Source organism: Maylandia zebra, linkage group LG10 (assembly GCF_041146795.1).
Source record: "Maylandia zebra isolate NMK-2024a linkage group LG10, Mzebra_GT3a, whole genome shotgun sequence".
NCBI classification, from domain to species: Eukaryota; Metazoa; Chordata; class Actinopteri; order Cichliformes; family Cichlidae; genus Maylandia; species Maylandia zebra.
In genome coordinates this window covers 11,296,820-11,322,285 of record NC_135176.1, presented here as the reverse complement: position 1 = coordinate 11,322,285, position 25,466 = coordinate 11,296,820, and the positions used below count along the sequence as shown (strand labels likewise).

Below are 25,466 nucleotides of genomic sequence, written 5' to 3'. Positions count from 1 at the left end.
TTTTCCAGTCAGTAGCGGTTTTTGATACAGACCACGCAGGCGGTTGCCCGGGGCGGCATCGTGGTGGGGGGCAGCATCACAGGTAGGGCTGCCACGATTTGTCGACTAGTCACGATTACGTCGACTATCAAAATCGTCGACGACTGATTTAATAGTCGACGTGTCGTTTGAAGCTTTGCAAGATTGCAAAAGACGCAGGAATAATAGCAGGATTTAAGAGTGTAATAACGGACTGAAACAGAAGATGGCAGCACAGCATGTACAAGGATGCCAGCTGCCGTTAAACCCCGAAGAAGAAGCAGCTGTGTCCCAGAATTCATAGCGCGGCCCAGCTTAGTTTCCAACAATGGCGGTAGCTAGTTAGTTTTAATATTACTCTTATTATTCTTTCTGGGTCACAAAATAAACGTTTAACATATTTTCAGGCGAGAATGTAGCTGTGTAAACCTCAAATATCTGCTCAGTTTATCAGGACACCACATATTTTCAAAAGCGCTCCGACGTTTTCGGAGACATCTGTTACCCACTAGCTCGATAGCTAGCCGGGGGCCATGAGAGCACCGGACTCCCGGCAGATCGTTTTCAAACCCACCGCCCTACTCAGGTTAAACATATACAAGTCACTTAGATAACTTAAAAATGTTATTGTTTGGCTTTTTTCAGTATTTTATTTGTTCCTGAGTAAATCGGCTGAGTTTATTAAACTCCACCGAAACAATCTGCACATTTAATTAGAATTCAATTAACTATCATGTCTTTATTTTTAGTTAGCACAGACCTTAAACACTTAAAGCTGTAAGCTAATGATAGTTATATAAGAGCAGATGCTGCTGGTGCAATAAGCTGTACTTTTACGTTCAATGGATGATGATCTGATTAGTCGACTAATCGCAAAAATAATCGGTGACTAGTCGACTATCAAAATAATCGTTTGTGGCAGCCCTAATAAGGACCATAAATGGCACCTGTTAAGAGACATGGTTACGAAGTGGATTTCAAACTCCAGGCTATCAGTCACGCAGTAGAAGTTGGGAACAGAGCAGCTGTGAAATCTGTCTTTGTTATTGTGCTCAGCGTCTTTTAGTTTACATTTTGACTGCACAATTGTGAGCTTTTTGTTATGCACAAAAACAACAGTTTTCTTTTATTTATGGAGCATTATTATTTAATAAATGTTCATAATTTATTTTTGAGTAAATTTTATGTACATCTATGCTCTATGTTAATAAAAGTGCCTGTGTGACATCTGGGACACAGCTTTGACTAAGAACTCTCTTTTTGTTCTTACTTTATGGCTTTAAAAAAAAAAATCGAGATATATATCTTATATCGCCATCCAGCTAAAAAATATCGAGATATGAATTTTGGGTCATATCGCCCAGCCCTACTAGTAACTAGTTACTCTGAAAGTAACGAGTAACTTGAAGTAACTGAGTTACTTTTGATAGAAGTAACTAGTAATGCAACTAAGTTACTAATTTAAAGTAACTTACCCAACACTGGTGAAAAGTGAGCGAGAGAGCCCTTTGTGCGCCTGCTTGCTGCTAAAATCAATGTAAACTTTGACTTCAGCCCCCCCTCCCCCTTGAAGGGAGGGAGTGTTCACCCGGGGCGCCAAACAGGCTAGGACCGCCACTGTTTCCAGTGTTGTCCCAAAGTTGTTACCCCCCCCCCCCCCCCCCCTGCAAAAATTGTTTACCCTTTAATGAGAGCGCAGAGGAGGAGGAGCACACTTACCTGCCTCAGTTTCTGTTACTGATATGCAGTAAATCGCAAAAGTTGAAAAACAACACACTTGTTTCGTGAATGCAATTTTCTGACATTATAATGTACCTTGCGGACTACTTACCTTAAACTGTGCACTACAATAACCCGTTGGTAATAGTCAGACAACGACTTTGATACTATGAAACCAGTCATGATCATGTCAACACGTCGCTCCTATTTCCTCTTCATTTAGTGCATGGTGCAACATTGTTAGAAGTGGAATTACTTTGGATCCAGACACTCTTTTCCTCTGACAGCTCAGTGGTGGTATCATTAAATGGAGAGAGCATTATACTGTTCAGAGGACAGTGGGCAAATATCAGTGTGCAGGCCAGCTTATGATGCTCCAATAGGTTCCCTGAGCTCATGAACACGGTGAAGCATTTGGAATGTGCTGTTCCAACGTGTATCCACCTCTTGAATTAACTTCAGTGGAGGCCGGCCCATTTGTTCCTGCAGCCTCTCCAAAGAAACAGCCAACACAAATTGATTAATTCAAGCTGTGTTACTGCAGCAGCTCCTTAACAGTAGCACTGCCAGGCTTCTACCTTTCTACCTTTAAAACCCGGAGAGCAGCCAAATGGCTTTTAGCTAGGCTTTAGCTTCAGCCAAGTGGAAGCTAAATTGGCTAGTCATTCATATGTATATTAGGTTGTTACCTGGGAATTCTGGAGGGAGGGGAGTGGGGGTGTGTGAATGAGGGGGTGGGGGAGCTGCTAAAAGCTGTGAACTTCCTTTTGTGTTCGTCTGATGCATTCTCAATCATCCAGGGAAATCTCCAAAAGTCACCAACTTGGAGTGTTTCAGTTTGCCATCTTAGGGAGAAATCAACACACATGGGTGTATGCCCTTTGTTGCTGAGATTTATTGATAAAAACAGTACAAAAAACCAACCATTTGTACACATATTTACAAATAATAATAATAAAAAGTGAGTGAGTACATTTCAACATTTTCAGCAATCACTCACAATCCTGGCACTGCCATGGTATCTGTTGTCTGCATTTACCACATGTGTATCTGTTGCAGTGAACGCATCGCACAGTGGCATGATTGTTCTTGCATTTGTGTTTGACCTGACACATGGCTCTTTTTCCAGGGCTAGGTGTGGAGGGTTGTGTCCAAAGCAACTGGTTTTTTTTTTTTTTTTTTTTTTCTTGCCTTCTTCGCAGCTACATGAGAGTGAGCCAACTCTCTTGCAAGCTCCACCAGGAAATCCACCCGTCTTTCCTTCGTCCCGGTGCATGCTTGATACAGCACATGTGCATTCAGTGCTGCCATGTCAATCATGTTATAAAACACGGCAACTGGCCAGTGCCGTGTTCCTCTGCGGACAGTGTACTCCCGAACCATCTGGTCCATCACATCCACGCCACACTTTGTTTTGTTGTAAAGGGTGACAGTGTTTGGCTTCCTTTTGGTAGTGTTATCAGTCTGAACCACGCTGTGCATGCTGCTAAGAATATAGACTGTCTTCTTCCGTTTGGCCGCATACGCCGTCAGCGTGGCAGCAGAGGTTGAAAACACCTAAGAAATAAGATAAATTGTTATTTCCATAGCCCTTTTACACACAATGAAACACATAAACATAGAACCACAAAAGACCTGCAACATACCTGAGTGGTGAATTCATTGCGATCTGTCTGTCGAGTGGATTGAGGAATTTCCCTGCGAATCTTGTTGACTGTGCAGAGGATGGTGGTTTTCCGTCTAAGAAGTTTTTGCGCAAGTGAAAGCGATGTGGAAAAAATTGTCCGTGGTAACATTTCTGCCCTTGTCTAGGAATGGTTCCATCAGCCTCATTACTACATTTTCAGAAAGTCTCTCCCCAGTGGGACGATTGGGGTCCTTGCCAAGATATGGGAAGACATTGCAAATGCACTTGGATTTTAGGTTGCAAGCCACCCAAAACTTGATCCCAAACTTGTCAGGTTTACTTGCAATATACTGCAGGAAACAGCACCGAGTCTTTGATGGGAAAAGCTGTTCATCAACGGTGATATGTAGACCAGGGTTGTAGCACGTGATGCAGTTGGTGACAAATGATCCCCACACACTGGAAATTGCAGCGAACTTATCAGTCTTGGCTCGATCACTGCGGGTGGACTTGTCATGAAGCGTAGGTGTTGCATGATGTCTGGAAGCTGTTTCGTGCCATAGTTCCAATTATCTGTGGGTTTCCCAGGTTTGCTGACCAGCCGTCATTTAGAGATGGAACCCTGTTAGAAAAGCCAAATGGCTGCTCTCCGGGGGTTTAAGTGTTTAAAGCAGTAATGAACTAATGGAACAAACGTTGAAATATCCCACTATCCTCCTACAGGTGGTCTGGATCTCAGACAGCGTGGTGTGTTGATCAAGAGCTTTTGACCATTAGGTTCGATGTATGCGCCTCACAATTACTGTGACACAAACAAAGTTCCTTTGCATGAGCACCCATGTTTGCTGCTCCATCAGTCACATAACATGTAACTTTGTCTGTAATGCCCCACTCTGACATGAGCGCTGCTGTTACTTGGGACAAATTGATAGTAGTATTTGCTTTAGGGAAGTGCTGAACACCTAACACCACAGAATGCAATGCAGTGTTAGAATCGGTGAAATGGCAGGTGACAGCTAGGTAAGCCTCTGTGTTAATGGAGGTCCACATATCAGATGTCAAACTAACTGCAGAAGCCTTTGCCACAGTCAGTTTTTCTTTTAGTTTGGACTCTTTGTATCTTTGGTCCACCATAGCTTTCAAAGCCTAAACAAAAGAAAGTACCGCTCTTAATATGGAAATATAGGAAAACTGCAAACATGCTTCATATTTTAAGATACACACCTGACTTGTGGGGAGAACATAGTTAGGGTTCAAAGCTTTAACAAGCTTTCTAAACCCACTGTCCTCCACAATAGTGAAGGGCTGGGAATCACCATGTTGACCAAGGCCTCATCCACATCATTCCTCTCCCCTGATAAAACAAACAAAACTTTGAGAAATTACATATATTGTAATTACAAGCCAAATATAAATGAATGACATGGGGAATCTAAATGTATAAAATGACTGTATCCTTACAACCTAAAAAAACTTAACTGAGCTTGGTCCACCTTGGATAGCCTCCTTGTTTTCGCGCAGGGCTCTGTAAGGCCTCAGCATAGATGAGGTGTTGTTGCTGTATTAAAGTTCTTTGGAGCACAGCAAACACTTCACCTTTCAATAAACTAAAAGACAGAAATCAGATTATAGGATCTGGGGTGTGGTTTATTTATATTATGGTACTTATCATTTGTGATATTTATTACTGTGTGCATACCTTATTTGGAGAGATGAGATCAAAATGTTGCCAGACAGGGTACAATTGTACAATGTCAATTCTGAACATTCTGGTTTACACAATAACAAAGAATTATTATTATTATTATTATTTTATTTTTTATTTTTTTCCATTTCTCTGCAACAGCTTGAGAATATCTTTGAGGTGATGATGCTGGAAGTGGTGCAGGAGTAGCTTGTGAGGCTGTTGCTGGTAGTACTGTTGCTTCTACAGTTTGTGCTGTAGATTGCTTAGGCGTAGTTGATGCTTGTGGTGCTACAACCTGGGGAGTAGTCACTGGTGGAGTTGTAGCTTTTGGATCTGGGTCTGCTGCTGTTTGTGATTTGGCTTGTGGACCTGCAGCGTGTACTGGTTTTGGGGGCTGGTTCTGGTGGCGTTTTCTTCCTTTGCTGTAGCTTCTGACCCTGGATCTGATAAAATTGTTGCTTTTAAGGTGGTGATGTAGCATGCATTGAAACTGTTCTGCATGTGCATCAAAAACTTACTATGGTGCTTTGCGTAGGATTTTCCTGTAGTTTGTCACAGACAGAAAGACCATGTAGTGTTCTGGGATTTCATATGGATAACAAGCCTCTCTGCCAAAAATCAGGTAATGGGATGAGTACTTCAGTGGTCATTTGCTTTTATTTCTTTTTTTTTTTTCTTTTTTCCTTTTTTTTGTTCTGAGACCAAACATCACAACATCCAGATAGTCATCCCATGTTTCTGGTTGGTCACCAACAACTTTACAGAGGGCTCTGACAATAAAGGCACATGCAAAACATTCATATGACATCATTTTCCTTTTTGGCTTTTAAATGTCATACCTTAATGTTTTAGTGGAAGGGAACCCCATAAAACTGTAATGTTTCACGCATTAAGCTGGATGTACTCAAAGTATCAGGCTTTGGTGTGGTCTATTACAGAATATAACAAAGAATTTACCTCTGGATGGTGCTGTTCATTCTCTCTACCGAGCCATTTGTTTGTGGATGATATGGGGAGCAGAGGTTTCTTCTGTGTAACATTCTGCATAACGTTTTGAGCTGCAACGGCAAGTAAAATATACTGACTCTAAGTACATTACAATAAGATTTGAAATATACAGCAGTCACACAAATATCACAAACAGATTTATAGAAACCAGAAGTAGAACCTTACAGATGTATATAATTTTTTAAAAATATGTGTTACATGCCAATAACAATGTTTGCCAAAGACTGAAGTGCTTATAGAATTGACAAATTCCTTTCCTTGCGAGCTAAGAACCCTTTTAGGTGCTTCGAACTGATGGACAAATTTGATCAGTTTGTCACTTCCTTTGCTGATTTAGACTTCAATGGGGATCCCTGTTGCTATTTTGAAGTAGTCAATGAAAACACAAATATACTGATGTCCCCTTTTGGTTTCTGTAAGTCTCCCAATAAGGTCCATTCCAACCAATTCAAATGGCTGAGAAATCTTAACTAGAAAAACATATTTACATTAATAATATTGAAATTACACAGAATGCTAATCTCCTACTCTTATTTTTGAAGTATACAAATCAATCAGGTTTCTAAACAAAACATTCTGTGATTAAATGTGATTATTTTCAGTGATTGACTCCCTTTATGGGAATGTGTTTTTTTTTTTTTTTTTTTTTTTAAATTGTTGCAGCACTTGCCTGGCAAACTGGACACTGGGAACCCTGATCAAAAACAAAAGCAATTAAGAAACTCACCAGTTGATGGTCAAGTTTTATATCAATTATTTTGAGAGAGACAGAAAATTGTGTTCATCTTAAAATAAGTCGGCTATAGTAAAATTTCAGAGTTTGAGTACCCACCGAATTATTGATGTCTGCTGACATCCCTGGCCAGTAGAAACCCTGGCAAGTGTGTTTTTCAGCTTTTGGGGTTTATTACAACAAGTGCAGATCAGTAACAAGTAGCATACAGTAACTGAGCCTAGCATGTGGCTCCTCCTCCTGCGTGCTCTCATGGATGGGGAAACAATTTTTGCTGGGGGTAACTACTTTGACACAACGCTGGAAAGTGCAGCAAATCATTAACTGGTGTCAAGCTTAATCTCCAATTTGAGAAGTACAGTCAAGCCAGCCCTCACTTGGTTTTGCATTATGTGTTTATACCAAGTATTATGGCAAGAGACCTTGAGACCTGATTTAAAAATAAAAGCCACCTTCGAAACTACAGTGTTGATAACTTAAAGGTGGTAGGGATTAACACAAGCTAAATGGAAATGTGGAGTGCAGAACAGTTAGTGGTTTAATGTACTATGCTGTTCAATGTAGTACGTACGTTTCATAGAGACAAAACGGCACGCAATTTTTAAACTTATAGATACAAACGTCACACTGAGATTTAACAGCACGGGACACACTAACACTATTCATCCTTTTTTTTTTTTTTTTTTTTTTTTTTTTTTTTTTTTTTTTTTTATGGTAAATGGACTGGTTCTTATATAGCGCTCTTCTACTCATCTGAGCACTCAAAGCGCTTTACACAACTTGTGCATTCACCCATTCGCACAAGCATATCTTTATAAGTGCTTTATAGCTAACATTCACACACATTCATACTCCGATGGATGCATCGGAGAGCAATTTGGGGTTAGTATCTTGCCCAAGGATATTTGGCATGCAGACTAGGGGAAGCCAGGAATCTAACCACCAACCTTCCGATCAGTAGATGACTTGCTCTACCTGCACCTACACTCCTGAGCTACAGCCACCCAAGGACTAAGGTCCTTGAGTTGTTTTGACTGGTCCTTCTGTTTGGAGCTACCTGGTTCTGCCTCATCCTCAATGGCCATGCTGGTATTCTGTGCCTGCATCCACATGGTGACCATCCAAACGATGAAATTTTATTTTATTTTTTTTGCTGTAAACTGTGTATTTTGACACCACAAAACAAATTAGAGTATAATGTTAAATGGTAGATGTTTCAATTCTGTCATCTGATATATTTTGTCAAATCACACAGCCCTACTGTCCTGCTCAGGTGACTATTGTCCATCTCTGACCTGTGTGGCTCTATTTGGTGTATAGCTAGGCAATGCTGATAGGTCCACCTCTTGCTATTGACATTATCTTTAAGAGAATAGTACGTTTAAGGGTAGTTTAAGTGGAATCTTTCTAAACAAATTTGAAGAAAAATGTAAAATCTGTGGCTAATTATAGAACTGTAAACTGTTTCTATTCAAGTAAACATAAACATGTTTTAGTTGCATACAACGGGATTTGAATGAAAGAAACTGAAATGGCTGGGTATCAGGTTTTGGGTCCGTTGTTTAACTTTGGTGTATTTGGGACGCTCTCCCCAGTTAGCACAGGGGAGTGTCTAGCTGAGTGTAAGCTCTTCCTTCAGGCACTCGTTTTTTATTTTGCCTTTGTTATTTTCGGAGTAATCCCGGGTGGGGATTTGGGTCCCTGTTGGGGGTAGGCTTTTCAGTGCTCAAAGCACTGAAAGTTTGCCTTTAAAGTTGCCTCGAGCCTGGTACACTCCAGAAGCTAGGTAGGCTAGCATTCAAGGGTAGGTAGGACTGGGGAGAGGTTCAGTGGTATTTTTATTTATTGGATAACCCCATTGTTATAGATTTTTCTCGTGTGTGTGTGTGTGTGTGTGTGTGTGTGTGTGTGTGGGGGGGGGGGGGGAGAAGGTTCTCGTTTATTGGTAGCCCTAGGGTAGCTGGCTTGTGTGCTATTGACCGGTTTTCTTTTCTTTCTTTTTTTTTAAACTATGTTTGAATGTCTACATTAGATATTTCTGTGTTTACGGCTAACCTGTCGCTTGCCCAGCTCGATGCCTGTAGGAAAAACTATTTGCATGAGGTGGCATCATTTTACGGGATTGGGGTCTCCATAGTTCTGCATAAAGCTGAGCTAAAAGCTGCTCTGGTGTCTGGCTTGGTGGATAAGGGGATATTGGCCTTGCAAATGTCTCCCAGTCCACCTGAGTTGGCTGAGCATGGTGTAGCATCTTAGCATGTTCCCCTGTTGCCAGATCAAAATATAGCACTGTATGTGTCCACGCCTCTTGCTCAGGGACTGCCTGAGGAGACTGCCAATGACACTGCCTCATTTTGAGCCACTCTCGATAGTCCTTAGGTTCAAAGCAGGATGCTAGGCTACGAGTTCATCTGGCTCATCTCCAGCTGGAGAGAGAGAAATGCGAAAGAGTTTCATCTGAAGGAGGAGCTAGAACTTATGGGCGGAGCTGGCCAGAGCCAGGGAGATTGAGCTGAAAAATGTGAAAGCAGAGACAACTGTCAAGTTGTGACATTTAGAACTCCAACAAGTTTCCCTTCTTACGACTGCCTGCATTCCACAGCCAGGGGCAGGGTTTGATGTAGGAAAAAGGTTGGCTAGTTGAAAAAAGTTGGTTGATGTGACACATTAACTTCTGAAGAATTTTTAGATGGCAACTTTTCTGATGATGAGTGCAAACTCCTGCTATAGTGTTATTTGACTGTATGAGATTAATATTCAGTTTCTATGTTGTCAGCTATAATGGCTGGACAGCCTTTAAGAATCTAATCAGCTTCTAAATAATTTGCTGGTTTTCCCTCTTCTTGCTTTTTACTTTCTTTGAGGCTCTGGTGACTCTGGAGACTCTTGAGTCTAGAAAAGGAGCTGTTGGACAGAAAGATGTCAACTGAGTGGTAAGTATTTTGCTTTTCCAATATATTGTTAATCTTCAGTGTGGGAAACAAGATATTTAGTAAGTAGTAAGGAAGTAAAATTTATTAATAACTTAATTTATAACTTAATATTTTGTTGCACAACCTTTTGAGGCAATCGCTGCAATCAAACTATTCCTGTAACTGTCAATGAGACTTCTGCAAAGCTCAGCAGGTATTTTGGTCCACTCATGAGCAAACTGCTCCAGTATTTTCCTCTTTTGAAGAGCGCCTTTTCTAGACAGCATGTTTCAGCTCCTTCCAAAGATGCCCAATAGGATTGAGGTCAGGGCTCCAAGAAGGCGACTTTATAATAGTCCAATGTTATCCTCTTAGACATTCTTGGGTGGTTTTTTTTTTTTTTTTTTTTTTTTTTTTTTTTTTTTTTAAGCTGTATGTTTTGAGTCATTGTCCTATTGCAAAGACCCATGACCTCCGTCTGAGACCAACCTTTCTGACGCTGGCCAACACATTTCTCTCTAGAATCCCTTGATGGTCTTGAAATTTCATTGTACCCTGCACAGATTCAAGACACCCTGTGCCAGATGCAGCAAAGCAGCCCTAGAACATAACAGATCCCTCTCCATGTTTCACAGTAGGGACAGTGTTCTCTTCTTGATATGCTTCATTTTTCCTTCTGTGAACATGGAGCTGATGTGCCTTTTTGTGATTTGTTGGTGGTGTCCTCCTTAGTCATCTCCTATGTAGTCCACTCTGGCTCAAACAACAACAGATGGTGCGATCTTTGCTTTGCACGCTCGAACGATAGACGTTCATTGGTTAACATTCATAGAATTTTTATTATTTAGTCAGATTAGTTAGTTCTGTGACCATTGTGACTTTTTCCTTTCATTGACCAAAGGGTACCAGCAGGTTTTGTCTACGTGTCTATGTCCCACTGGGAGGAGTTCCCCTGGATAAGCTGGAGGTGGTGGCTGGGCAGAGGGAGTTCCGGGGTGCTCTGCTTAGGATCCTCCCTCTGGGACCCAACTGCAGATAAATGGAAGAAAATGGATGGATGTTTTGTAACAGTGCAATGATTCAGCTTGATTGTCTATCTTGAGGTCTGTTCTGTAGCAAATGCAGGAAAAAAATGTTTTAAGAAGAGCAAATGTAATGTGGCATTCTAAAGAATATGATTGTTTCCTTATAGGATACCAGGAGAGACGAGCCCTCCATCACAGATGTTGTTCAGTGAAGAAAGTCACCTGCAGATTCAAGACCATTGCATCTCCATCCCACATTCACTGCCACTGTACATAAGGGAAGTTGAACTTTCTGCGATCACTGCATTTTCATTACCTTAATCCATGACAGTCTTTCAGGCTGTAATGCCTGGACTGAGCAGAACTGCTTAAACTTGGGTTCAAAATAATTCAATCTGAGACTTTGGTTTTGTTTTTTTGTAAGGTTATTAAAGTTTTAAATTGTTTAGCAAATATGAAAATTTAATTTGATAAGGATCCCTCCTGGGTGAGGTGTTCCGGGCATGTCCCAGGACACGCTGAAGAGATTAGATCTCTCGGCTGGCCTGGGAACGCCTTGGTGTTGCCCCGGATAAGCTGGAGAAGGTGGCTGGGGAGAGGGAGGTCTGGGCTTCTCTGCTTAGGCTGCTGCCCCTGCGACCCGGCCCCGGATAAAGCGGATGAAGATGGATGGATGGATAGATGGAATTTGATAATATTTGAAGTATAATTAAATAACACAAGCTACAATAGTGGGAATATACTTGTTTGTCATTAATGTGTCCAGTATGTTGACTAATAAATATTTTTTGCATTTGAAAATAAAAGTTGGTCTGATTTCAACTGCATTACAAAATGTCTTTAATTTCGAGGATAATAAAACATAATGTGATCTAGTTGCATTCGATTTCTATGTGGATAGGTTTCATTCAGAAAAATCTAATTATTCTAAGTACTGGGTACTCCATGAATAAATTGTCCTAGCTTGGTTATCAAGTTTTACTTGTGGGTTTTTGTTTGGGTTTTTTTGTTTTGAGGCAATGAGTTTGCATAATTTAAGTTCTAGGAACTAATTTGGTTGTACAGTATGTTAACATTGTTCTCACCAATGGATGACACCAATACTAGTGTTTGCATGAAGGAGAAATTGTAATTCAACCACATTGGAGGATGATGAGAAATTGTGAGGAACATACAAAGTGACAATACAAATGACAAATTGTATATGTAGGAATAAATAAGCTAATCTTTCAACTCATTGTCGGGTGTCTTTCTCTGTGCTTATGTTTATTAAAATTATTAACATAGGACAGACTTGCCAGGGGGAGCTGGGGGGGGGGGGTCAATTTTGGTGGCGACCCTGTCATCAAGATATTTTCTGGCAAAATTGAGATGAGACTTTGTTCCTTTTGCCTTAGCGTTGGTTTTCATCTTGGAACACTGCCATGCGGGCCATTTTTGCCAACAGTCTCTTTCTTATATTGGAGTCATGAACACTTGGGGGGTCCAAAGCTTCTTTTTTTGCTTTTATAAAAGGCTTTATAACCTTTTCCGGACTGATAATCTGTTAATTTGTTTCTCATTTGTTCCTGAATTATCTTGGATCATGGCATGATGTCTGGCTTTTGAGGATCTTTTGGTCTACTCCACTTTGTCAGGCAGGTCATATTAAAATGATTTGGCAACCACAATGATGTAGAAATGGCAAACCACAGCCCTCACTGGTTTGCTGTGCTGCATGTGGATACTCAAATTGTTTCTTGGCCCAAACAAATCTCTGCTTGCTTTTCCTTAGTAGCTATTTGACCATAAAGGCCTGATTTGCGCAGTCTTCTCTGAACATTTGGTGTAGAGATGTGTCTGGTACTCAAACTCTGTGTGGCATTTATCTGGGCTCTGGGGTGCTGTTAATTTGCAATTTCTGAGGCTAGTGACTCGGATGAATTTATCCTCAGCCCCAGAGCTGACTCTTGGTCTTCCTTTTCTGGAGTGGTCCTCATTTGAGCCAGTTTCATCAGTGCTTGATGGTATTTGCAGCTACACAAAGACGCATTCAAAGTTTTAGCAATTTTTCAGACTGACTGATCTTTAGTTCTTAAAATAATGATGGACTATCGTTTCTCTGGACTTTGCTGATTGGTTCTTGCCATAATATGAATTCTAAAAGTTGGTTGGTACATAACTGACAGTCCTGACTTCTGCACAACTGATGGTCCCAACCCCATTAAGAAGGCAAGAAATTACACAAATGAACCTTAACAAGACACACCTGTGAAGTGAAAACCATTTCAGGTTACTACACCATGAAGCTTATTGAGAGAAGGCAAAGTTTGCAGCGCTGTCAACAAAGCAAAGGGTGCCTACCCTTATCATTTACAATATAAAACATATCTATGTATACATGTATATGTGGGCAAAAGAATTAAAACAAACAGTTGCTAAGCTTCACTTCAGTCAGTGTTTCCGTAGTTTTCTTTTCCCAAAGAAATATTTGTGTTAAACTGTCAATACTGTACCAATGAATCACAATGACTGAAGTTAACATGCTACCATTAAGTAAAATATTTTTGTTACAGTGTCCTACTTAATTGTATTTGAACCTCAATTTCTTCAATTTGAGGTTTCGTTTGATATTTTTTTCCCTGTTGAGCATTTCTTGAGTAATTGTTTTTTTATAAGGAGCCGGGTTTTATTTTATTTTTTGTCACTTTTTTTTCGTTCTCTTATATACTTACTTTGTAATGGTCTCTCTCTCCTCACTGGAGAGGAGAGAGAGACTGACACAGTTGCTTGGCTCTGCTCCACAGTCAGTCTTCCTCAGGACAAGTTACAGTGGAACTATTAACATTTCTTTTTGCATCTTGTGCCTTCCTGCATTGGATGTTTTTTGCAAAAATGTTTTTCAGGTATTCTGGGGCACATGTTCAAACAACAAAGGTATATTTCTTAAAATCATTTAGTAATCAAAAGACACAAAATCATCTTTTTCACCCCCAAAAATATATGTTCAAAGCACCACAACGGCCCAATATCACACAGAACAGTCACGTGATATTAAAGAGAAGCTGTCAATTTAACCCTATCGAGTGGGCAATCACAGCGAAGCAGTTCATATCAAGTTGTAGATTCAAGCTGCTCAACATATTTTTGGACACCAGATGTCACCAAAGAGGACTTGGTTGGAAAGCTTTGAGTAATGAATGAATGGGTCACAGAACAAAAAAAGCACACTCATTCAATAATTGTTTAAGTACTTATTCTATAATAAGTACTTCAACAAGAGAGAGGAACATAGGGTGATGCATGGAGGGAATTGAAGGAAGTGCACACCGGTGGACTACATTCTTATATAGAACACCCAAAAGAGGATCCTGTTCATCTAGACGCAGCATTTTCAGTGGGAGAAACGTATCCAGGTCACTTCTTTAGACTCAGCTGACCGCACGTTTCCCCAATCTTATAAACAGTACTTTTGCATAATAACTGAAACTAGCACCACTGAAGGAACAATGGGCTGGGAGGTCAGTTCCTTGATCATTAACATGCAAATACTCATGACCAATGGCCATGAGTACCATTCAAGTATCAAGAAGAAGTGATGACGGCAGCAGCATCCTTGCTGGAGATGCAAGAATGAGATGGTTTGGACATGTGCAGCAGATAGTGGATATACTGGACAATGGATGTTGACTATGGAGCTGGAGAAGCTTAAATTACTTAAGCATAAAAACACGGATCAATACTGTAAACTACACAGACTGCCATAGAGTAAAGTTAAAAACCCAGTCATGGAAAAACTAAATAATTTATCATTTCATCAGGGTAGATCAGTGGTCCCCAACCTTTTTTGCGCCACGGACCGGTTTATGCCCGACAATATTTTCACGGACCGGCTTTAAATACAACAAAATAAAACTAGTACCGGTACCGAAAAAAAGAAGATTTATTCATAACACACGTGAAAAGACCCAGGAAAACAGAGTTTACGATAAAAACGATAACAAAATAACGCTGAAAAACAATAAAAACCCTGAAAACCATACATTTCACACCGGAGCCTCAACTCTCGCGGCCCGGTACCAAACGACTCACGGACCGGTACTGGTCCGAGGCCCGGGGGTTGGGGACCGCTGGGTTAGATGGTATTGAGGTCAAATTAAAACTCCAAACAGCAAACTCCCAAGCAGATTGTTGATATATATTCAATGCGGTATTAACTTGCATAGCTAAAAGTACATTTCTTTGAAATAATTACTTATTAAATGAATAATGACTTTAGTATTCAGAAACTTTTATTGTGAAAAAAAAAAGTATTAAAATCATCCATCATGGTTTGTTTTGATGACATGCTTTTCACCATTAAAAAGCTCACAGAGCCATTATAATAAAATGTTTTGACACAAAATAAAATGGTAAAAAGTCACTCAGCAGTTACATTGTAAAAACACTGATGGGTGTTTGTGTCCCAGTGACTGATGAGAGCTATTTTACTGGTACTGACTGTGTGTAAGAAAGTCCCCACTGGGATTATGAAGGGTGCGCTTGAGCTTTTTTGGCTTGTTTTTCTTGATGCTGTGTGGAGAGGGCAGCGCAGAAGTCTTTGACAACTGCGTGGTGAAACTGCAATCAGCTGTTCGTTTTCGCTCTTTCATGTCAGTTTCACGCCCTTCTTTGGATGTGATTAAACATCCATAAGATTGTTCTTTACTCCATAGTGAAACATTATGAGCAGATTTCCCCTTTGTCTTCTTTTTGCTGTCTTTTCTGGGTGTATCTAAAGATGGTGAAGCATGTTCAAACAGACTTTCCGATTCAGTTTCTTCACTTGCAGCTGCTGGAGTTTCTTGGATATTTTTTTCCCTCTTCTTTTTTAACACCACAGCCTCATCAGAGCATCTTGTATCAGCATTTTCTGATCCTTTCACAGGGGTCGCTGACTTGGTTTCGTTCCTCTTACGTTTCTTTTTCTTCTTCTTCAGCCCTGTGTCAGACAGGGCCTCCTCAAGTTCCTCAAAATCTGGTTCCGGATCTTTTTCCACACTCTCTTGTTCAGTTAACATTTTCCTCTTCTTCTTTTTCCTGACTCTGTCATTAGATTCGTCCAAACTTACAGTGATTTCTGCTGATTCAGCAGGACTGCCGGTGCTGACGCCTGGCTTTTCAGCAGCCACAGATTGCAAAGGACAATGTTTTTCTTCCTCTGAATGAGCAGCTTTTCCCTCGACATCAGCACCGAGGAAGAAAGATTTCCTCTTCTTTTTTTTCCGCTGCACAGACAACAGATCAGAGCTTTGTGCCACAGTGTCATTGGAGCCCTCCATGCTTGACATTTTTTTCATTTTCTTCTTCTTCTTGGTCATCAGTAAACCAGCATCATGGTCTTCAATCTCATCTGTTTTCTGTGGATTTTCTTCATCTTCGGGAGTGTTAGATTCATCTCTTTGAGATGACTTTTTGTGCTTTTTTCTTTTTGCACAACTGGATTCCAAAGTTTTCTCAAGGTTTTCCTGAAAAGCTTCAGTATTTCTGAAACCTTCACCTTCATCTTTAAACTCTTTCTTTTTCTCTGTTCCTTTTTTCTTCTTCTTTGTTGGTATCTCCACATCATCGTGAAGAGATTCAGGAGCGGTGTTGCACTTTAACTGCTCGACATCTTCCTCCTCACCATCGTTGCTTTCTGACATTTTCTTTTTCATCTTCTCCTTTTCGTGTTCTTCAGGTGACTTCTTTCTTTTCTTCTTTTTCTTCTTCTTCTGTTGTGAATGAGGAATGTCACTCTCCTCCTCCTCAATCACTTTCTCATCCAGAGATGTTGCAGCGTGCTGAAGCTCCAGCCTCCCCTGACTCAGGCGCTGTTCTTCTTCTGCATTTTTGTTTTCGTTGTTGTCCTCTTTCACCTTCTTCTTTTTCTTCTTCTTCTTTTTCTGTTGTGTATCAGTCACGTCACTGTCCTCCATCACAGTTTTTCCGGTAACATCAAGCACGCTGGTGACCTGTGACAAACAGGGAGTCTCCTGCTCCACCTCAGTGATTTTGTCATTCACAGATGCGGCATCGTGCTGATCCTCCAGCTTGTCCTGACTCTGGCTCTTTTCCTCTTCTGCATTTTTGATTTCTTTGTCCTCTTTCACCTTCTTCTGTTGTGAATCAGGAACGTCACTGTCCTCCAAACCGATCTTTGCATTAAGATCCAGCTCATTAACAGTCTGTGATAGATGTTGAGTCTCTTCCACTTCAGTGATTTCCTCATTCAAAGATGATGCAGTGTGCTGATCCTCCAGCTCGTCCTGGCTCTTTTCTTCTTCTGTATTTTCGTTTTCTTGCTTGTCCTTTTTCTTCTTCCTCTGTTCTGAATCAGAGATGTCACTCTCCTCCAACCTGTTTTTTTCATTAAGCTCCAGCTCGCTGATGGTCTGTGACAGATGAGGACTTTCCTCCACCTCAGTGATTTCCTCATTCACAGTCAGTGCAGCATACTGAACCTCCACCTCCTCCTGACTTCCATCATCAGCTTCTTCTGCACTTTCATTATGTTCTCTGTGATTTTGCTTCTTCTTCACTTTGGTTTCACTGCATGTAGCAACATTATTGGTGTCACTCTGGAAGAAACTTTGGTCTGCAGGCTCACTGTCTCCCCGCCCTTGCTGGGATAGCTCCTCTTTGTTTGAAACTCTGCACTTTTGCATGCATTCCTTTGGACTTTGTGGAGGACTGCTGTCACTCAGCTCATCCTCCATTTCTTTTCCCTCAGAGCTGTCTCTCTTTTTACTGTTTGTCTTTAGAGTTACGGTTTGAGCGCGGACGCTTTGGGGTGTGAGCTGTTTATTACTTGTCCTCTTCTCTCTCAGAATGCTACAAGAAGGATCTTCATCATCAGAGCTCTCCAAATCTGAAGACTGTGCAGCTCTCAATGAGGGTTTCTTAGCTGGTATTTTATGTAACACAACCCCCCATCCTCCTGGTGGCATTTCATCACCAGTAAGTCCTTCCGTCCACTGTTTTCCTTTACTATTTCTCTTCTTCTCGCTATACCAGGACTGTGAGTGTCTCCTTTTTGATGGTATCACAAAATGCTTCTTTGCCTGTCAAATGACACACAACTTAGGGCCTGTACATGCTCATAAAGTGCTCATTATAGTATCAAGAGCCTGCTTACCACCACTTTCATGTCCTCGTCTCCTACATTTTCTTCTTCTCCCCTGAAATAGAAGAAAGGAAGTTGTTGAATTACCAAACATTTCAGCTGTATTTCTTAATGCCTTTAATATGCTTTAGTGTATTTCAAAGTACTTTACATGCAGCTGATAAACTGGTAAAACGTGTCAGTAATATGTTTGAATACATCTGTTCAATGAAGGTTTCTTTTTGGAAGAAATGGATGTAAACAAAGCAAAACCCGACAGATTCCACATTCAACTTTACACTCTGGTGACAGATTTCACCCTCTCTCAGAGTCCAGTTCCCACTGCTCTAATGTCCACTCCTCGTGTCTTAGTCCACACAGCTCTCTTCTTACTATTGGCTAATTCACACGCACCTCTTTTGCCTCAGTTCTGCATTGGTGCTTTTACAAATCGGCTCACATTTTGACAGATTTGAGACCTGAGCTTTACGTGGCTGTGCCAGCAGATGTTAGGCAAATTTATGTGGGAAGAAAATCATCACTCCTTCAAAAGTGAGATATGTCTGCAGCTCTAATCTGAGGTGATGTTAACAGTTTGTTTCATCAGGCTGGTACCTTCTGCAAACACCCCCTCTGCAGTAAAGGGAACTTTCATTAACACTTTTCTGGAGTAGACCTCATCATCGTCTGACAGTTTCATTGCATGCGATGGGTTTTGAGGACTCAACTTACTTTCAAGTTCTTGACAAAGACAAGCATCAGTCCCTGAAGGCCAAAGAGGATGGAGAATGTCAAGAACTTCACCTTCATGGTCCGATGATTCATTTTTCGATTTTTGTTAATATGCTATGAATGATCCTACTTGTGTCTCTCATGGTCTAAATACATAAAGGAGGAAAACATCCCACCACTCCTCTTTTGACAAGACTCGGGAGTTGCTTGAACATGTTCCAGAAGAAAAAGTGGCAACTTTGAGGCATCTGAAACACAGCCTGCTTTCTTTGCCATTTTCTTCGCTACATTATTCACCAGTTTCCAATATATATTACTGTTCTACAATGTAGTGAGAATAGCAAACATGAGACAGAAAAAAATGATTCAAATGCATAAAAGGAAGTGAAATGCAGTGTAAAAACATAAAAGCAAGCTTTAAAGGCAACTAAGGAAATCAGTAACAAAACAACATTTCAACTAGCATTAAAGACTTACTCTGATATTGGAGATATGCACTCTCCATTCATGTCAATTGCTGGTAAATTTGACTCCAGATCCTCTACGGTTTGATAGCTCTGTTGCAGCTTTCTTATACAATCAAAGAAGGCCCCCACTGAAGAATACTGGAACAAATAAAAGGCTTTAGTTCTAACATTTGCTGGCATTTGCTGTAACAAGCGTGTGCTCTGCTGCTGTTGTTTATGCTTACATGTAGCCTCGTGTTTTGCACTTCACTTAAAAAAATGCCCTTGGCTTTCGGCATCTTGTCTTTGAGGAACGGGAAACTGTACTTTGGCATTCTGAGTTTTGTCTCTTTTTTTTTCCTTTTACTTCTGGTGTCTTGAAGGGAGGCCGAAGGTGAACTATCATCTTCACTTTCCTCTCGCTCTCTGGGAGACGTGAGACCTGATCGTAGGCCGCGGCGCTTCCGTCTTCCTGACCTCACGGCCTCAGGTACAGGCTTCTGAGTGATGAACAGGCTGTCCGCTGAGTCACTGCGCAGACACAATTATATGGTCAGTGTGTCAAGCTCAAGAGTTTTTGCAGTTTTCAAAACATTTTCATGACCTGGAGGCAACAGACAAACAGACATATTTTAAACACATTCAAGTGCGAATCCATTTTTCTAGAATTTGGTCCTAAGCACATCCTCAGATTTGGGCGTCTAAAATCACCGGCTACTTTGTGAAGTGTACATTGATTTTGAGATCTGCTGGCCACAGAGGCAATTTGAGTGCAAAGAACTCATTGTCGTGCTCAAGAAACCAGTTTGAAATGATATGACGATGGCAGACATCAGAAGATGGTTTGACTTTGGCGATAGAGACATAGTCAGCAACGATCCTCAGACACGCTCTGGCGTCAAATTTAGGGTTGGTTGGCATCAAGAGGATTAAAGTGTGCCAAGAAAATATCCCCCACACCATTACATCACTTCAGTGGTTTTCGATGCTGATATAAAGCAGGATGGAATAATGCAGACAGATACTCTTCTGCATATCTTGGATGTAAAATGTAATTGAGTAACTGTTGGCTTCAATAATGTTCACAGGATATTTTCTCTTTTTTTGGATCATTCGCTGTAAACCAGGGCAATGGTTCTGGGGAAAATCCTAATAGATCAGCAGTTTGTGAAATACTTGGACTTCAGCACCAACAACTATGCCACTTTCAAAGTCACTTAAATCACATTTACTCCACATTCTGATGCTCGCACAGGAGTTCAACTGCACCACAGGAAAGTGACTGTATTTAACTTTTAAAAAGGTATTGTTGAGGTTTTTCTCAATCACCAACATCTGTTTCAGCCCCTCCACCTGTAGGCCTTTGGGGCAAGGGCTTACTTATTTTTTTATACTCAATTTAATATGTGATATATTAGTTTGGAGAAATGAGCTCAGACCCTAGCGATCAAACTTTATTTTTATTCTGCAAAACTGGAGGTTTCCCACTGAAAAGTAGGCCCTGGAAAAATATGTTTACTGAACTTGAGTGCAGTATCGTGTACAGGATAATGAGTGAAACTGGAGGAGGTGGTGTACAAAAGCAGTAACACCCTGACCATGAGGAGGAAGGATGTGTGGTGTTGTGGCAAGGAGAAAGGTGCAGAAGAGTACAGAGGATGGATGGAGGATATCTGACCGTTCCTCCTTTATTACATTACAATATAGAGCATTTATTTAGCAGACTGATGTCAATCTTCTGACACAGTACACTGTTTACCTTGTTGTACCGTGTTATGGGATCATTGCAAGGAAGACTATCAGTTTTTCTTTGCATTATCTACAAATCCAAGTGCTCTTTTATGAAATACAATGTTAATATTGCGTTCACGAAATTTGGGGTTATCTTTAGTGTGTGTGTGTCTGCATGTGTGTGCTGTTTGTGAAAAATACAGACATGTAGATACATTTGTCAGAGTATCTAAGCCGGAGTGACCTCCACTCCTCACCTGTCTGCTTCAGTGGGCTCTCCTTCGGCTGCACCATCCTCTCTGTTCTGACTCGAACAGAGAACAGAAGAAGACTCTATAAACCTCGAAATTCTGTCCACATATTCAGGAGGGAACGTTTCCAGCACAAAATCCGATGGATCCGCTGTAGCAACTTCAGCAACAGCGTCGGATTCAGTCCACTCATTGGACCGACGCACTTTCGCCATCGTAGGACTCACCGACGGATCCGTGAAAAATCTTAGACATGAAACACGTAAATACAAGAATCTCCACCAAAACACGTAAAACACTCCACATGCGATTCGACCTGGAAGTGTTTAGACGTCACCGAGATGACGATGGTCATCTGACCAATCGCCAAAGAGGAGACAGACGATACTAAAAGAATCAAGAGGTTACAGTGTTTACACTTCCGGTTTTGTCTTCAGCTGAGCTCTATATAAGATGTTTTTTGTGGGTTGATGGCTCCTGCATCAACTCGACATAACAATGAGCCTCACGCAGAGATAGAATTAATATTAATATTGCAATTAGCAGTAATAATGGTATTAGTTCCGTTCAGACAGCGAAGCACGAGCAGCCTCGTTTTCTGTATGAGACTGTGCACCAAACCGGCTTATACACTACATATATCCACAGTCTGTTCAGCAACTTGCGACAAATGTAAAGTGTCTCCTGATGTGTGAATCACATTCATCGTCCTTGTCGTGGTCTGCATTATTTAATGAGCTCTTGTGCAGTTCATAGAGTTGGGAGATTTCCCGAGCCCAAAGACCCCACATCTAGAGCCAACCAATAATAATGCTTTCCTTTTTATCTAGAGGGAATTATTAATTATTACGGCGAATATGGGCAATTTTTTGTTCGATTTTCTAAGTGAAAGAAATAACCAATGTCTTTAAATTGGATGAGGAAACACTTCCGGGGAGGGTTATCATCTTGTTCTTATTTACTCTTTGTTTGAAGTTAACCCTGGTCCTGTCCGCTTTTTCTTATCCACTTTCCCTGCACCTCTAAACTGTATCCCAGCGCGCGCACTCTCAGGTGGATCTATGGCAGACACCAGCAAAACCGAGAAGGTTCAGCTGCACGCCCCAGATCTAGAAGAGCTGCGTGGCGGTAAGCTCTGATATATAAGCGCAAAGTTGTGCATGCGTGTTCATGTGACTCGGCGCTAATGAAGGTGTTTGGTTGCAGTATTACAAGCAGGACTGGAAACCAACTTTGCTGAAGTTCAAGTGAGTGTTGTGGAGTGTCCGGATCTCACCAAAGAACCCTTCCAGTTTCCTGTCAAAGGTAGGAGCCTATCAAGAACACAAGTGTGATTAAAAACGAATGCATATGCATTTTGGTCAATTTAAAACACTTCATAAAACATGCATATGAGTGGGGATGAGCTTCATTTGCAGACTGCGTATCAGAAACGTATCTTAATTTCGCCTGTACCCTGCAGGCTTGTGTGGAAGCCCTCGCATCACTGATGTTGGTGGTGTGCCATATCTGGTGCCTCTGGTCAGAAAGGAAAAGGTAGGTTTTAAAATAAAAGAATTGCATTGAGAAACTTTAATGAAAAGTTTTGCTAAAGCATATTCAGCATCTTCTTCTACTGTCAGGAATACAACATGAACACTGTATCAAAGGAGCTGGAACTTCCAGGCGCTTTCATCCTCGGTGCAGCAGCTGCTCCCAATAGAATAGTTGGAATGAACGCAGAGGTGAATTGCCTTCCTTCTAATTCAAAGTGCTTCACTCAGCAAATGACCTCAGTATAAACTAGCTGTCATTATAATCTTGAAAGGGCAGTTTGGTACGGCAGCAGTCAGTGGAATGAATGTTCTTGTCCACAGCTGATGCCTCTGGTTCTGACCGAGGCAGGGGGAAGGCCCGCAGTGAACAGCAGCTACTTCTCCTCCATCAACCCAGCTGATGACCAGTGTCTGCTAGAAAAATACAGCGACAAGTTCACAGACTGCAACTTTGGGCTGCTGGGAAATCTGTATGCTTGCGAAGGGAAACCTGGAAGGGTAATCAGTCATAGCCTTTTAAAAAATGCACTCTCATCCTGATTTGGCTTTTGGAAAATAACGAACTAGTTATACTTAAACATAATTATCTGTAAATTAATAACATTGCTGATGTTGTTTTGCGTGAACTTTAGCCCCATTTAATGAGAGAATAAACATTAACAAGAGTTGTGTGCCTAAACATGCTGAGTTGGTAGTCTTCACCCGTGTGCCTCTGCAGGTCATAGAGGTTCAGGCAAAGAGGAGAACAGGAAGTCACAGTCTGGTGACGGCCTTGCGGACGAGCCTTGAAGCTCATTACCCTGATAAAAGTCTGGCCCTGGGAGGCACCTTCATCATCCAGAAAGGGAAGGCTAAAATCCACATCATGGTAAATAGTGGACATGACACAGAGCATGTTACAGACTGCTGCTGGCACAGCCACGTGCTTTGATTTGTTTCCTTGCCTGTCAACAGCCAAGAGAGTTCTCAGTCTGCCCCCTCAACACCAACGATGACGTCAACAACTGGCTCAAGCACTTTGAGGTCAGCGCTCCACTCATCTGCCAGTCGGTGCTCGTATCCAGAGACCCTGTAAGTTAAAGCCAATAGACTCACACCTCAGCGTGATGCAGAAATATAAAAAGATCTGGTTATAGTTTTATTACCTGATTACGGTGTTTTTGTTCAGTAGGCTTCTTTGTAATGTCCGCCTGGTTGCTTTGCAGGGCCTGGACCTGCGTGTGGAACACACCCACTGCTTCAGTCACCACGGAGAAGGTGGCCACTACTACATAGACACTACACCTGACAGTGTGGAGTATCTGGGCTATTTCATGCCTGCAGAGTTTGTCTACCGCATCGACAGGCCGAAGGAGACCCACGGTGTCGGACGAGATTAAAAAACTGCATAAAACATGTTGGCAGCACAGAATCTTCTGATAATCTAAACTGAGGCGACTCATTGATTCATTTAAAGCATGTTACATTTCACACATAAAAAAGTCACTGCACATGAATCAATAAAATAAAATAAAAGAATCCCAATGAAGTGATCTGAATTGTGTGAAGGAAAAAAAAGGTGGACAGTGACATCACAACGCTGACGTACTTTGGACCTTGGCCTACATTAATGCTTGCTGACTCTACTGCAATCAAAAAGGTTGTGCAACGTGTTGCAGGCTAGACTGTTGCAGTAGGTAAAGCTTCTTAGAGAAAGCTAGCTTTTTAAAAACCTCTGTGGCCAACCTGCCCACACCCTGGATTCACTTATTTGTATGATTAGGCCTCTTGTGGGTGTGTGCACAATGTGCTTGATTAATATCCACCTCACATCGCTTTCTTATACTTCCACTTGCTGAAACAGGGTAGAATAGCAGTGCTGGTGCTTAGAAAGACCAGTGGTGTAAGCGTATAACTGTGTACACCTAACCAGTGATATTGTTTTAAAGTAAATCAGATTTTAGTGTTTTAAATCCATCTTGTGGCATTTCAAATAAATCTTTCCTCAGTGGAAAACTGTCACAGCAAAACCGATGGAAAGATGTGTTACTTGTAAAGAACTTTGTCATTTAATTAATAAACTAAGACAATGATTTTCTTCTGAGTGGCTTTTTTTTTAAATGTGTGTTGTAAAATAACTATATATTCTGTTTGGTAAGGTTCAAGTAAGCTGTGGGAAAGGCTGAACTGATTTTCTGTTGGTACCAAGGGGTCAAAGTGTGCCAAGGAAATATCCCTCACACCATGGCACCAGCCTCAACCACTGAGACAAATAAGGATAGATGCATGTTTTTATGTTGTCTACATGAAACTTTGACCCTACCATTCGAAAGTTGCATCACTAAACATTCATCACCAGGCCACGTTTTTCTAATCTTCTATAGCCCAGTTTTCATTAGCCGGTGCAAACTGTAGGCCCTCTTTGCTTTTTTTAACAGACAAATGTGATACGTGGTGTGGTTGTCCACTGCTTAGTCCATCTGCTTCAAGGTTCAACGTGTGTTCGAAGATGCTCTTCTGCATACCTCGATTGTAACAAGACAGTTAAATCACCTTTCTTCCCTATTCTCATGTTCTGTTGGAACTTCAGCAACCATGTCTTTGTGTCTGAATGAATTACATTGCTACCGTCTGATTGGGTGATAGTAGAACTTTGAGGCTTTCTAAATGTTTCCCCCTAGTATTTGGGGAAACCTTTTGGAAGGAACGTTTAAGAAATTTTCCCTAAAGGCTGTTTAAAGGTTCTTGTACAGCTACGTGTATAGCCAACAGGCATACAGGCTTTTAATATTATCTGTTTCACTGTGGGCATACCATGTTTCCAATATAATAATTAAATTAATTTGTTTTTATATTTCTTTTATTTAAAAAAAATTGAATACTTCTATTAAAATGTAAAAACCAAATCACTTATCAAAGGTGACTTTTATAGCTTTAATATTCTTCACGTTCAAAGAGCGC

General features: G+C 41.1%; 2 protein-coding genes and 1 long non-coding RNA gene across 4 annotated transcripts; 2 read left to right on the top strand and 1 right to left on the bottom strand.

The window, feature by feature from the left end:
- Positions 1 to 8,754: 8,754 nt before the first annotated feature.
- Positions 8,755 to 11,956, top strand: LOC101486714 (uncharacterized). Its single transcript, XR_191350.2, has 3 exons — positions 8,755 to 9,725; positions 10,606 to 10,807; positions 10,897 to 11,956. It is a non-coding gene; the product is annotated as an uncharacterized LOC101486714 (long non-coding RNA).
- Positions 11,957 to 14,300: 2,344 nt separating this feature from the next.
- pho (phoenix) lies at positions 14,301 to 21,326 on the bottom strand. Its single transcript, XM_076889021.1, has 5 exons — positions 20,998 to 21,326; positions 19,255 to 19,540; positions 19,041 to 19,168; positions 17,865 to 17,907; positions 14,301 to 17,790 (listed from the first exon to the last, which is right to left on the bottom strand). The coding sequence occupies exons 1-5, from the start codon at positions 21,204 to 21,206 to the stop codon at positions 15,196 to 15,198; spliced, it is 3,261 nt and encodes a 1,086-aa protein (XP_076745136.1). The 5' UTR covers positions 21,207 to 21,326; the 3' UTR covers positions 14,301 to 15,195.
- bkgd (beta-keto-L-gulonate decarboxylase) lies at positions 17,561 to 24,598 on the top strand. Of its 2 annotated transcripts, none has more exons than XM_004557285.5 (9): positions 17,561 to 17,686; positions 22,030 to 22,119; positions 22,198 to 22,296; positions 22,454 to 22,527; positions 22,614 to 22,715; positions 22,848 to 23,024; positions 23,245 to 23,394; positions 23,481 to 23,597; positions 23,732 to 24,598. In XM_004557285.5, the coding sequence occupies exons 2-9, from the start codon at positions 22,053 to 22,055 to the stop codon at positions 23,903 to 23,905; spliced, it is 960 nt and encodes a 319-aa protein (XP_004557342.1). In that variant the 5' UTR covers positions 17,561 to 17,686; positions 22,030 to 22,052; the 3' UTR covers positions 23,906 to 24,598. The 2 variants fall into 2 exon arrangements, with proteins under 2 accessions (XP_004557342.1, XP_012776277.1); XM_012920823.4 differs by lacking the exon at positions 17,561 to 17,686 and adding an exon at positions 19,420 to 19,499.
- The last annotated feature ends 868 nt before the right edge of the window (positions 24,599 to 25,466 follow it).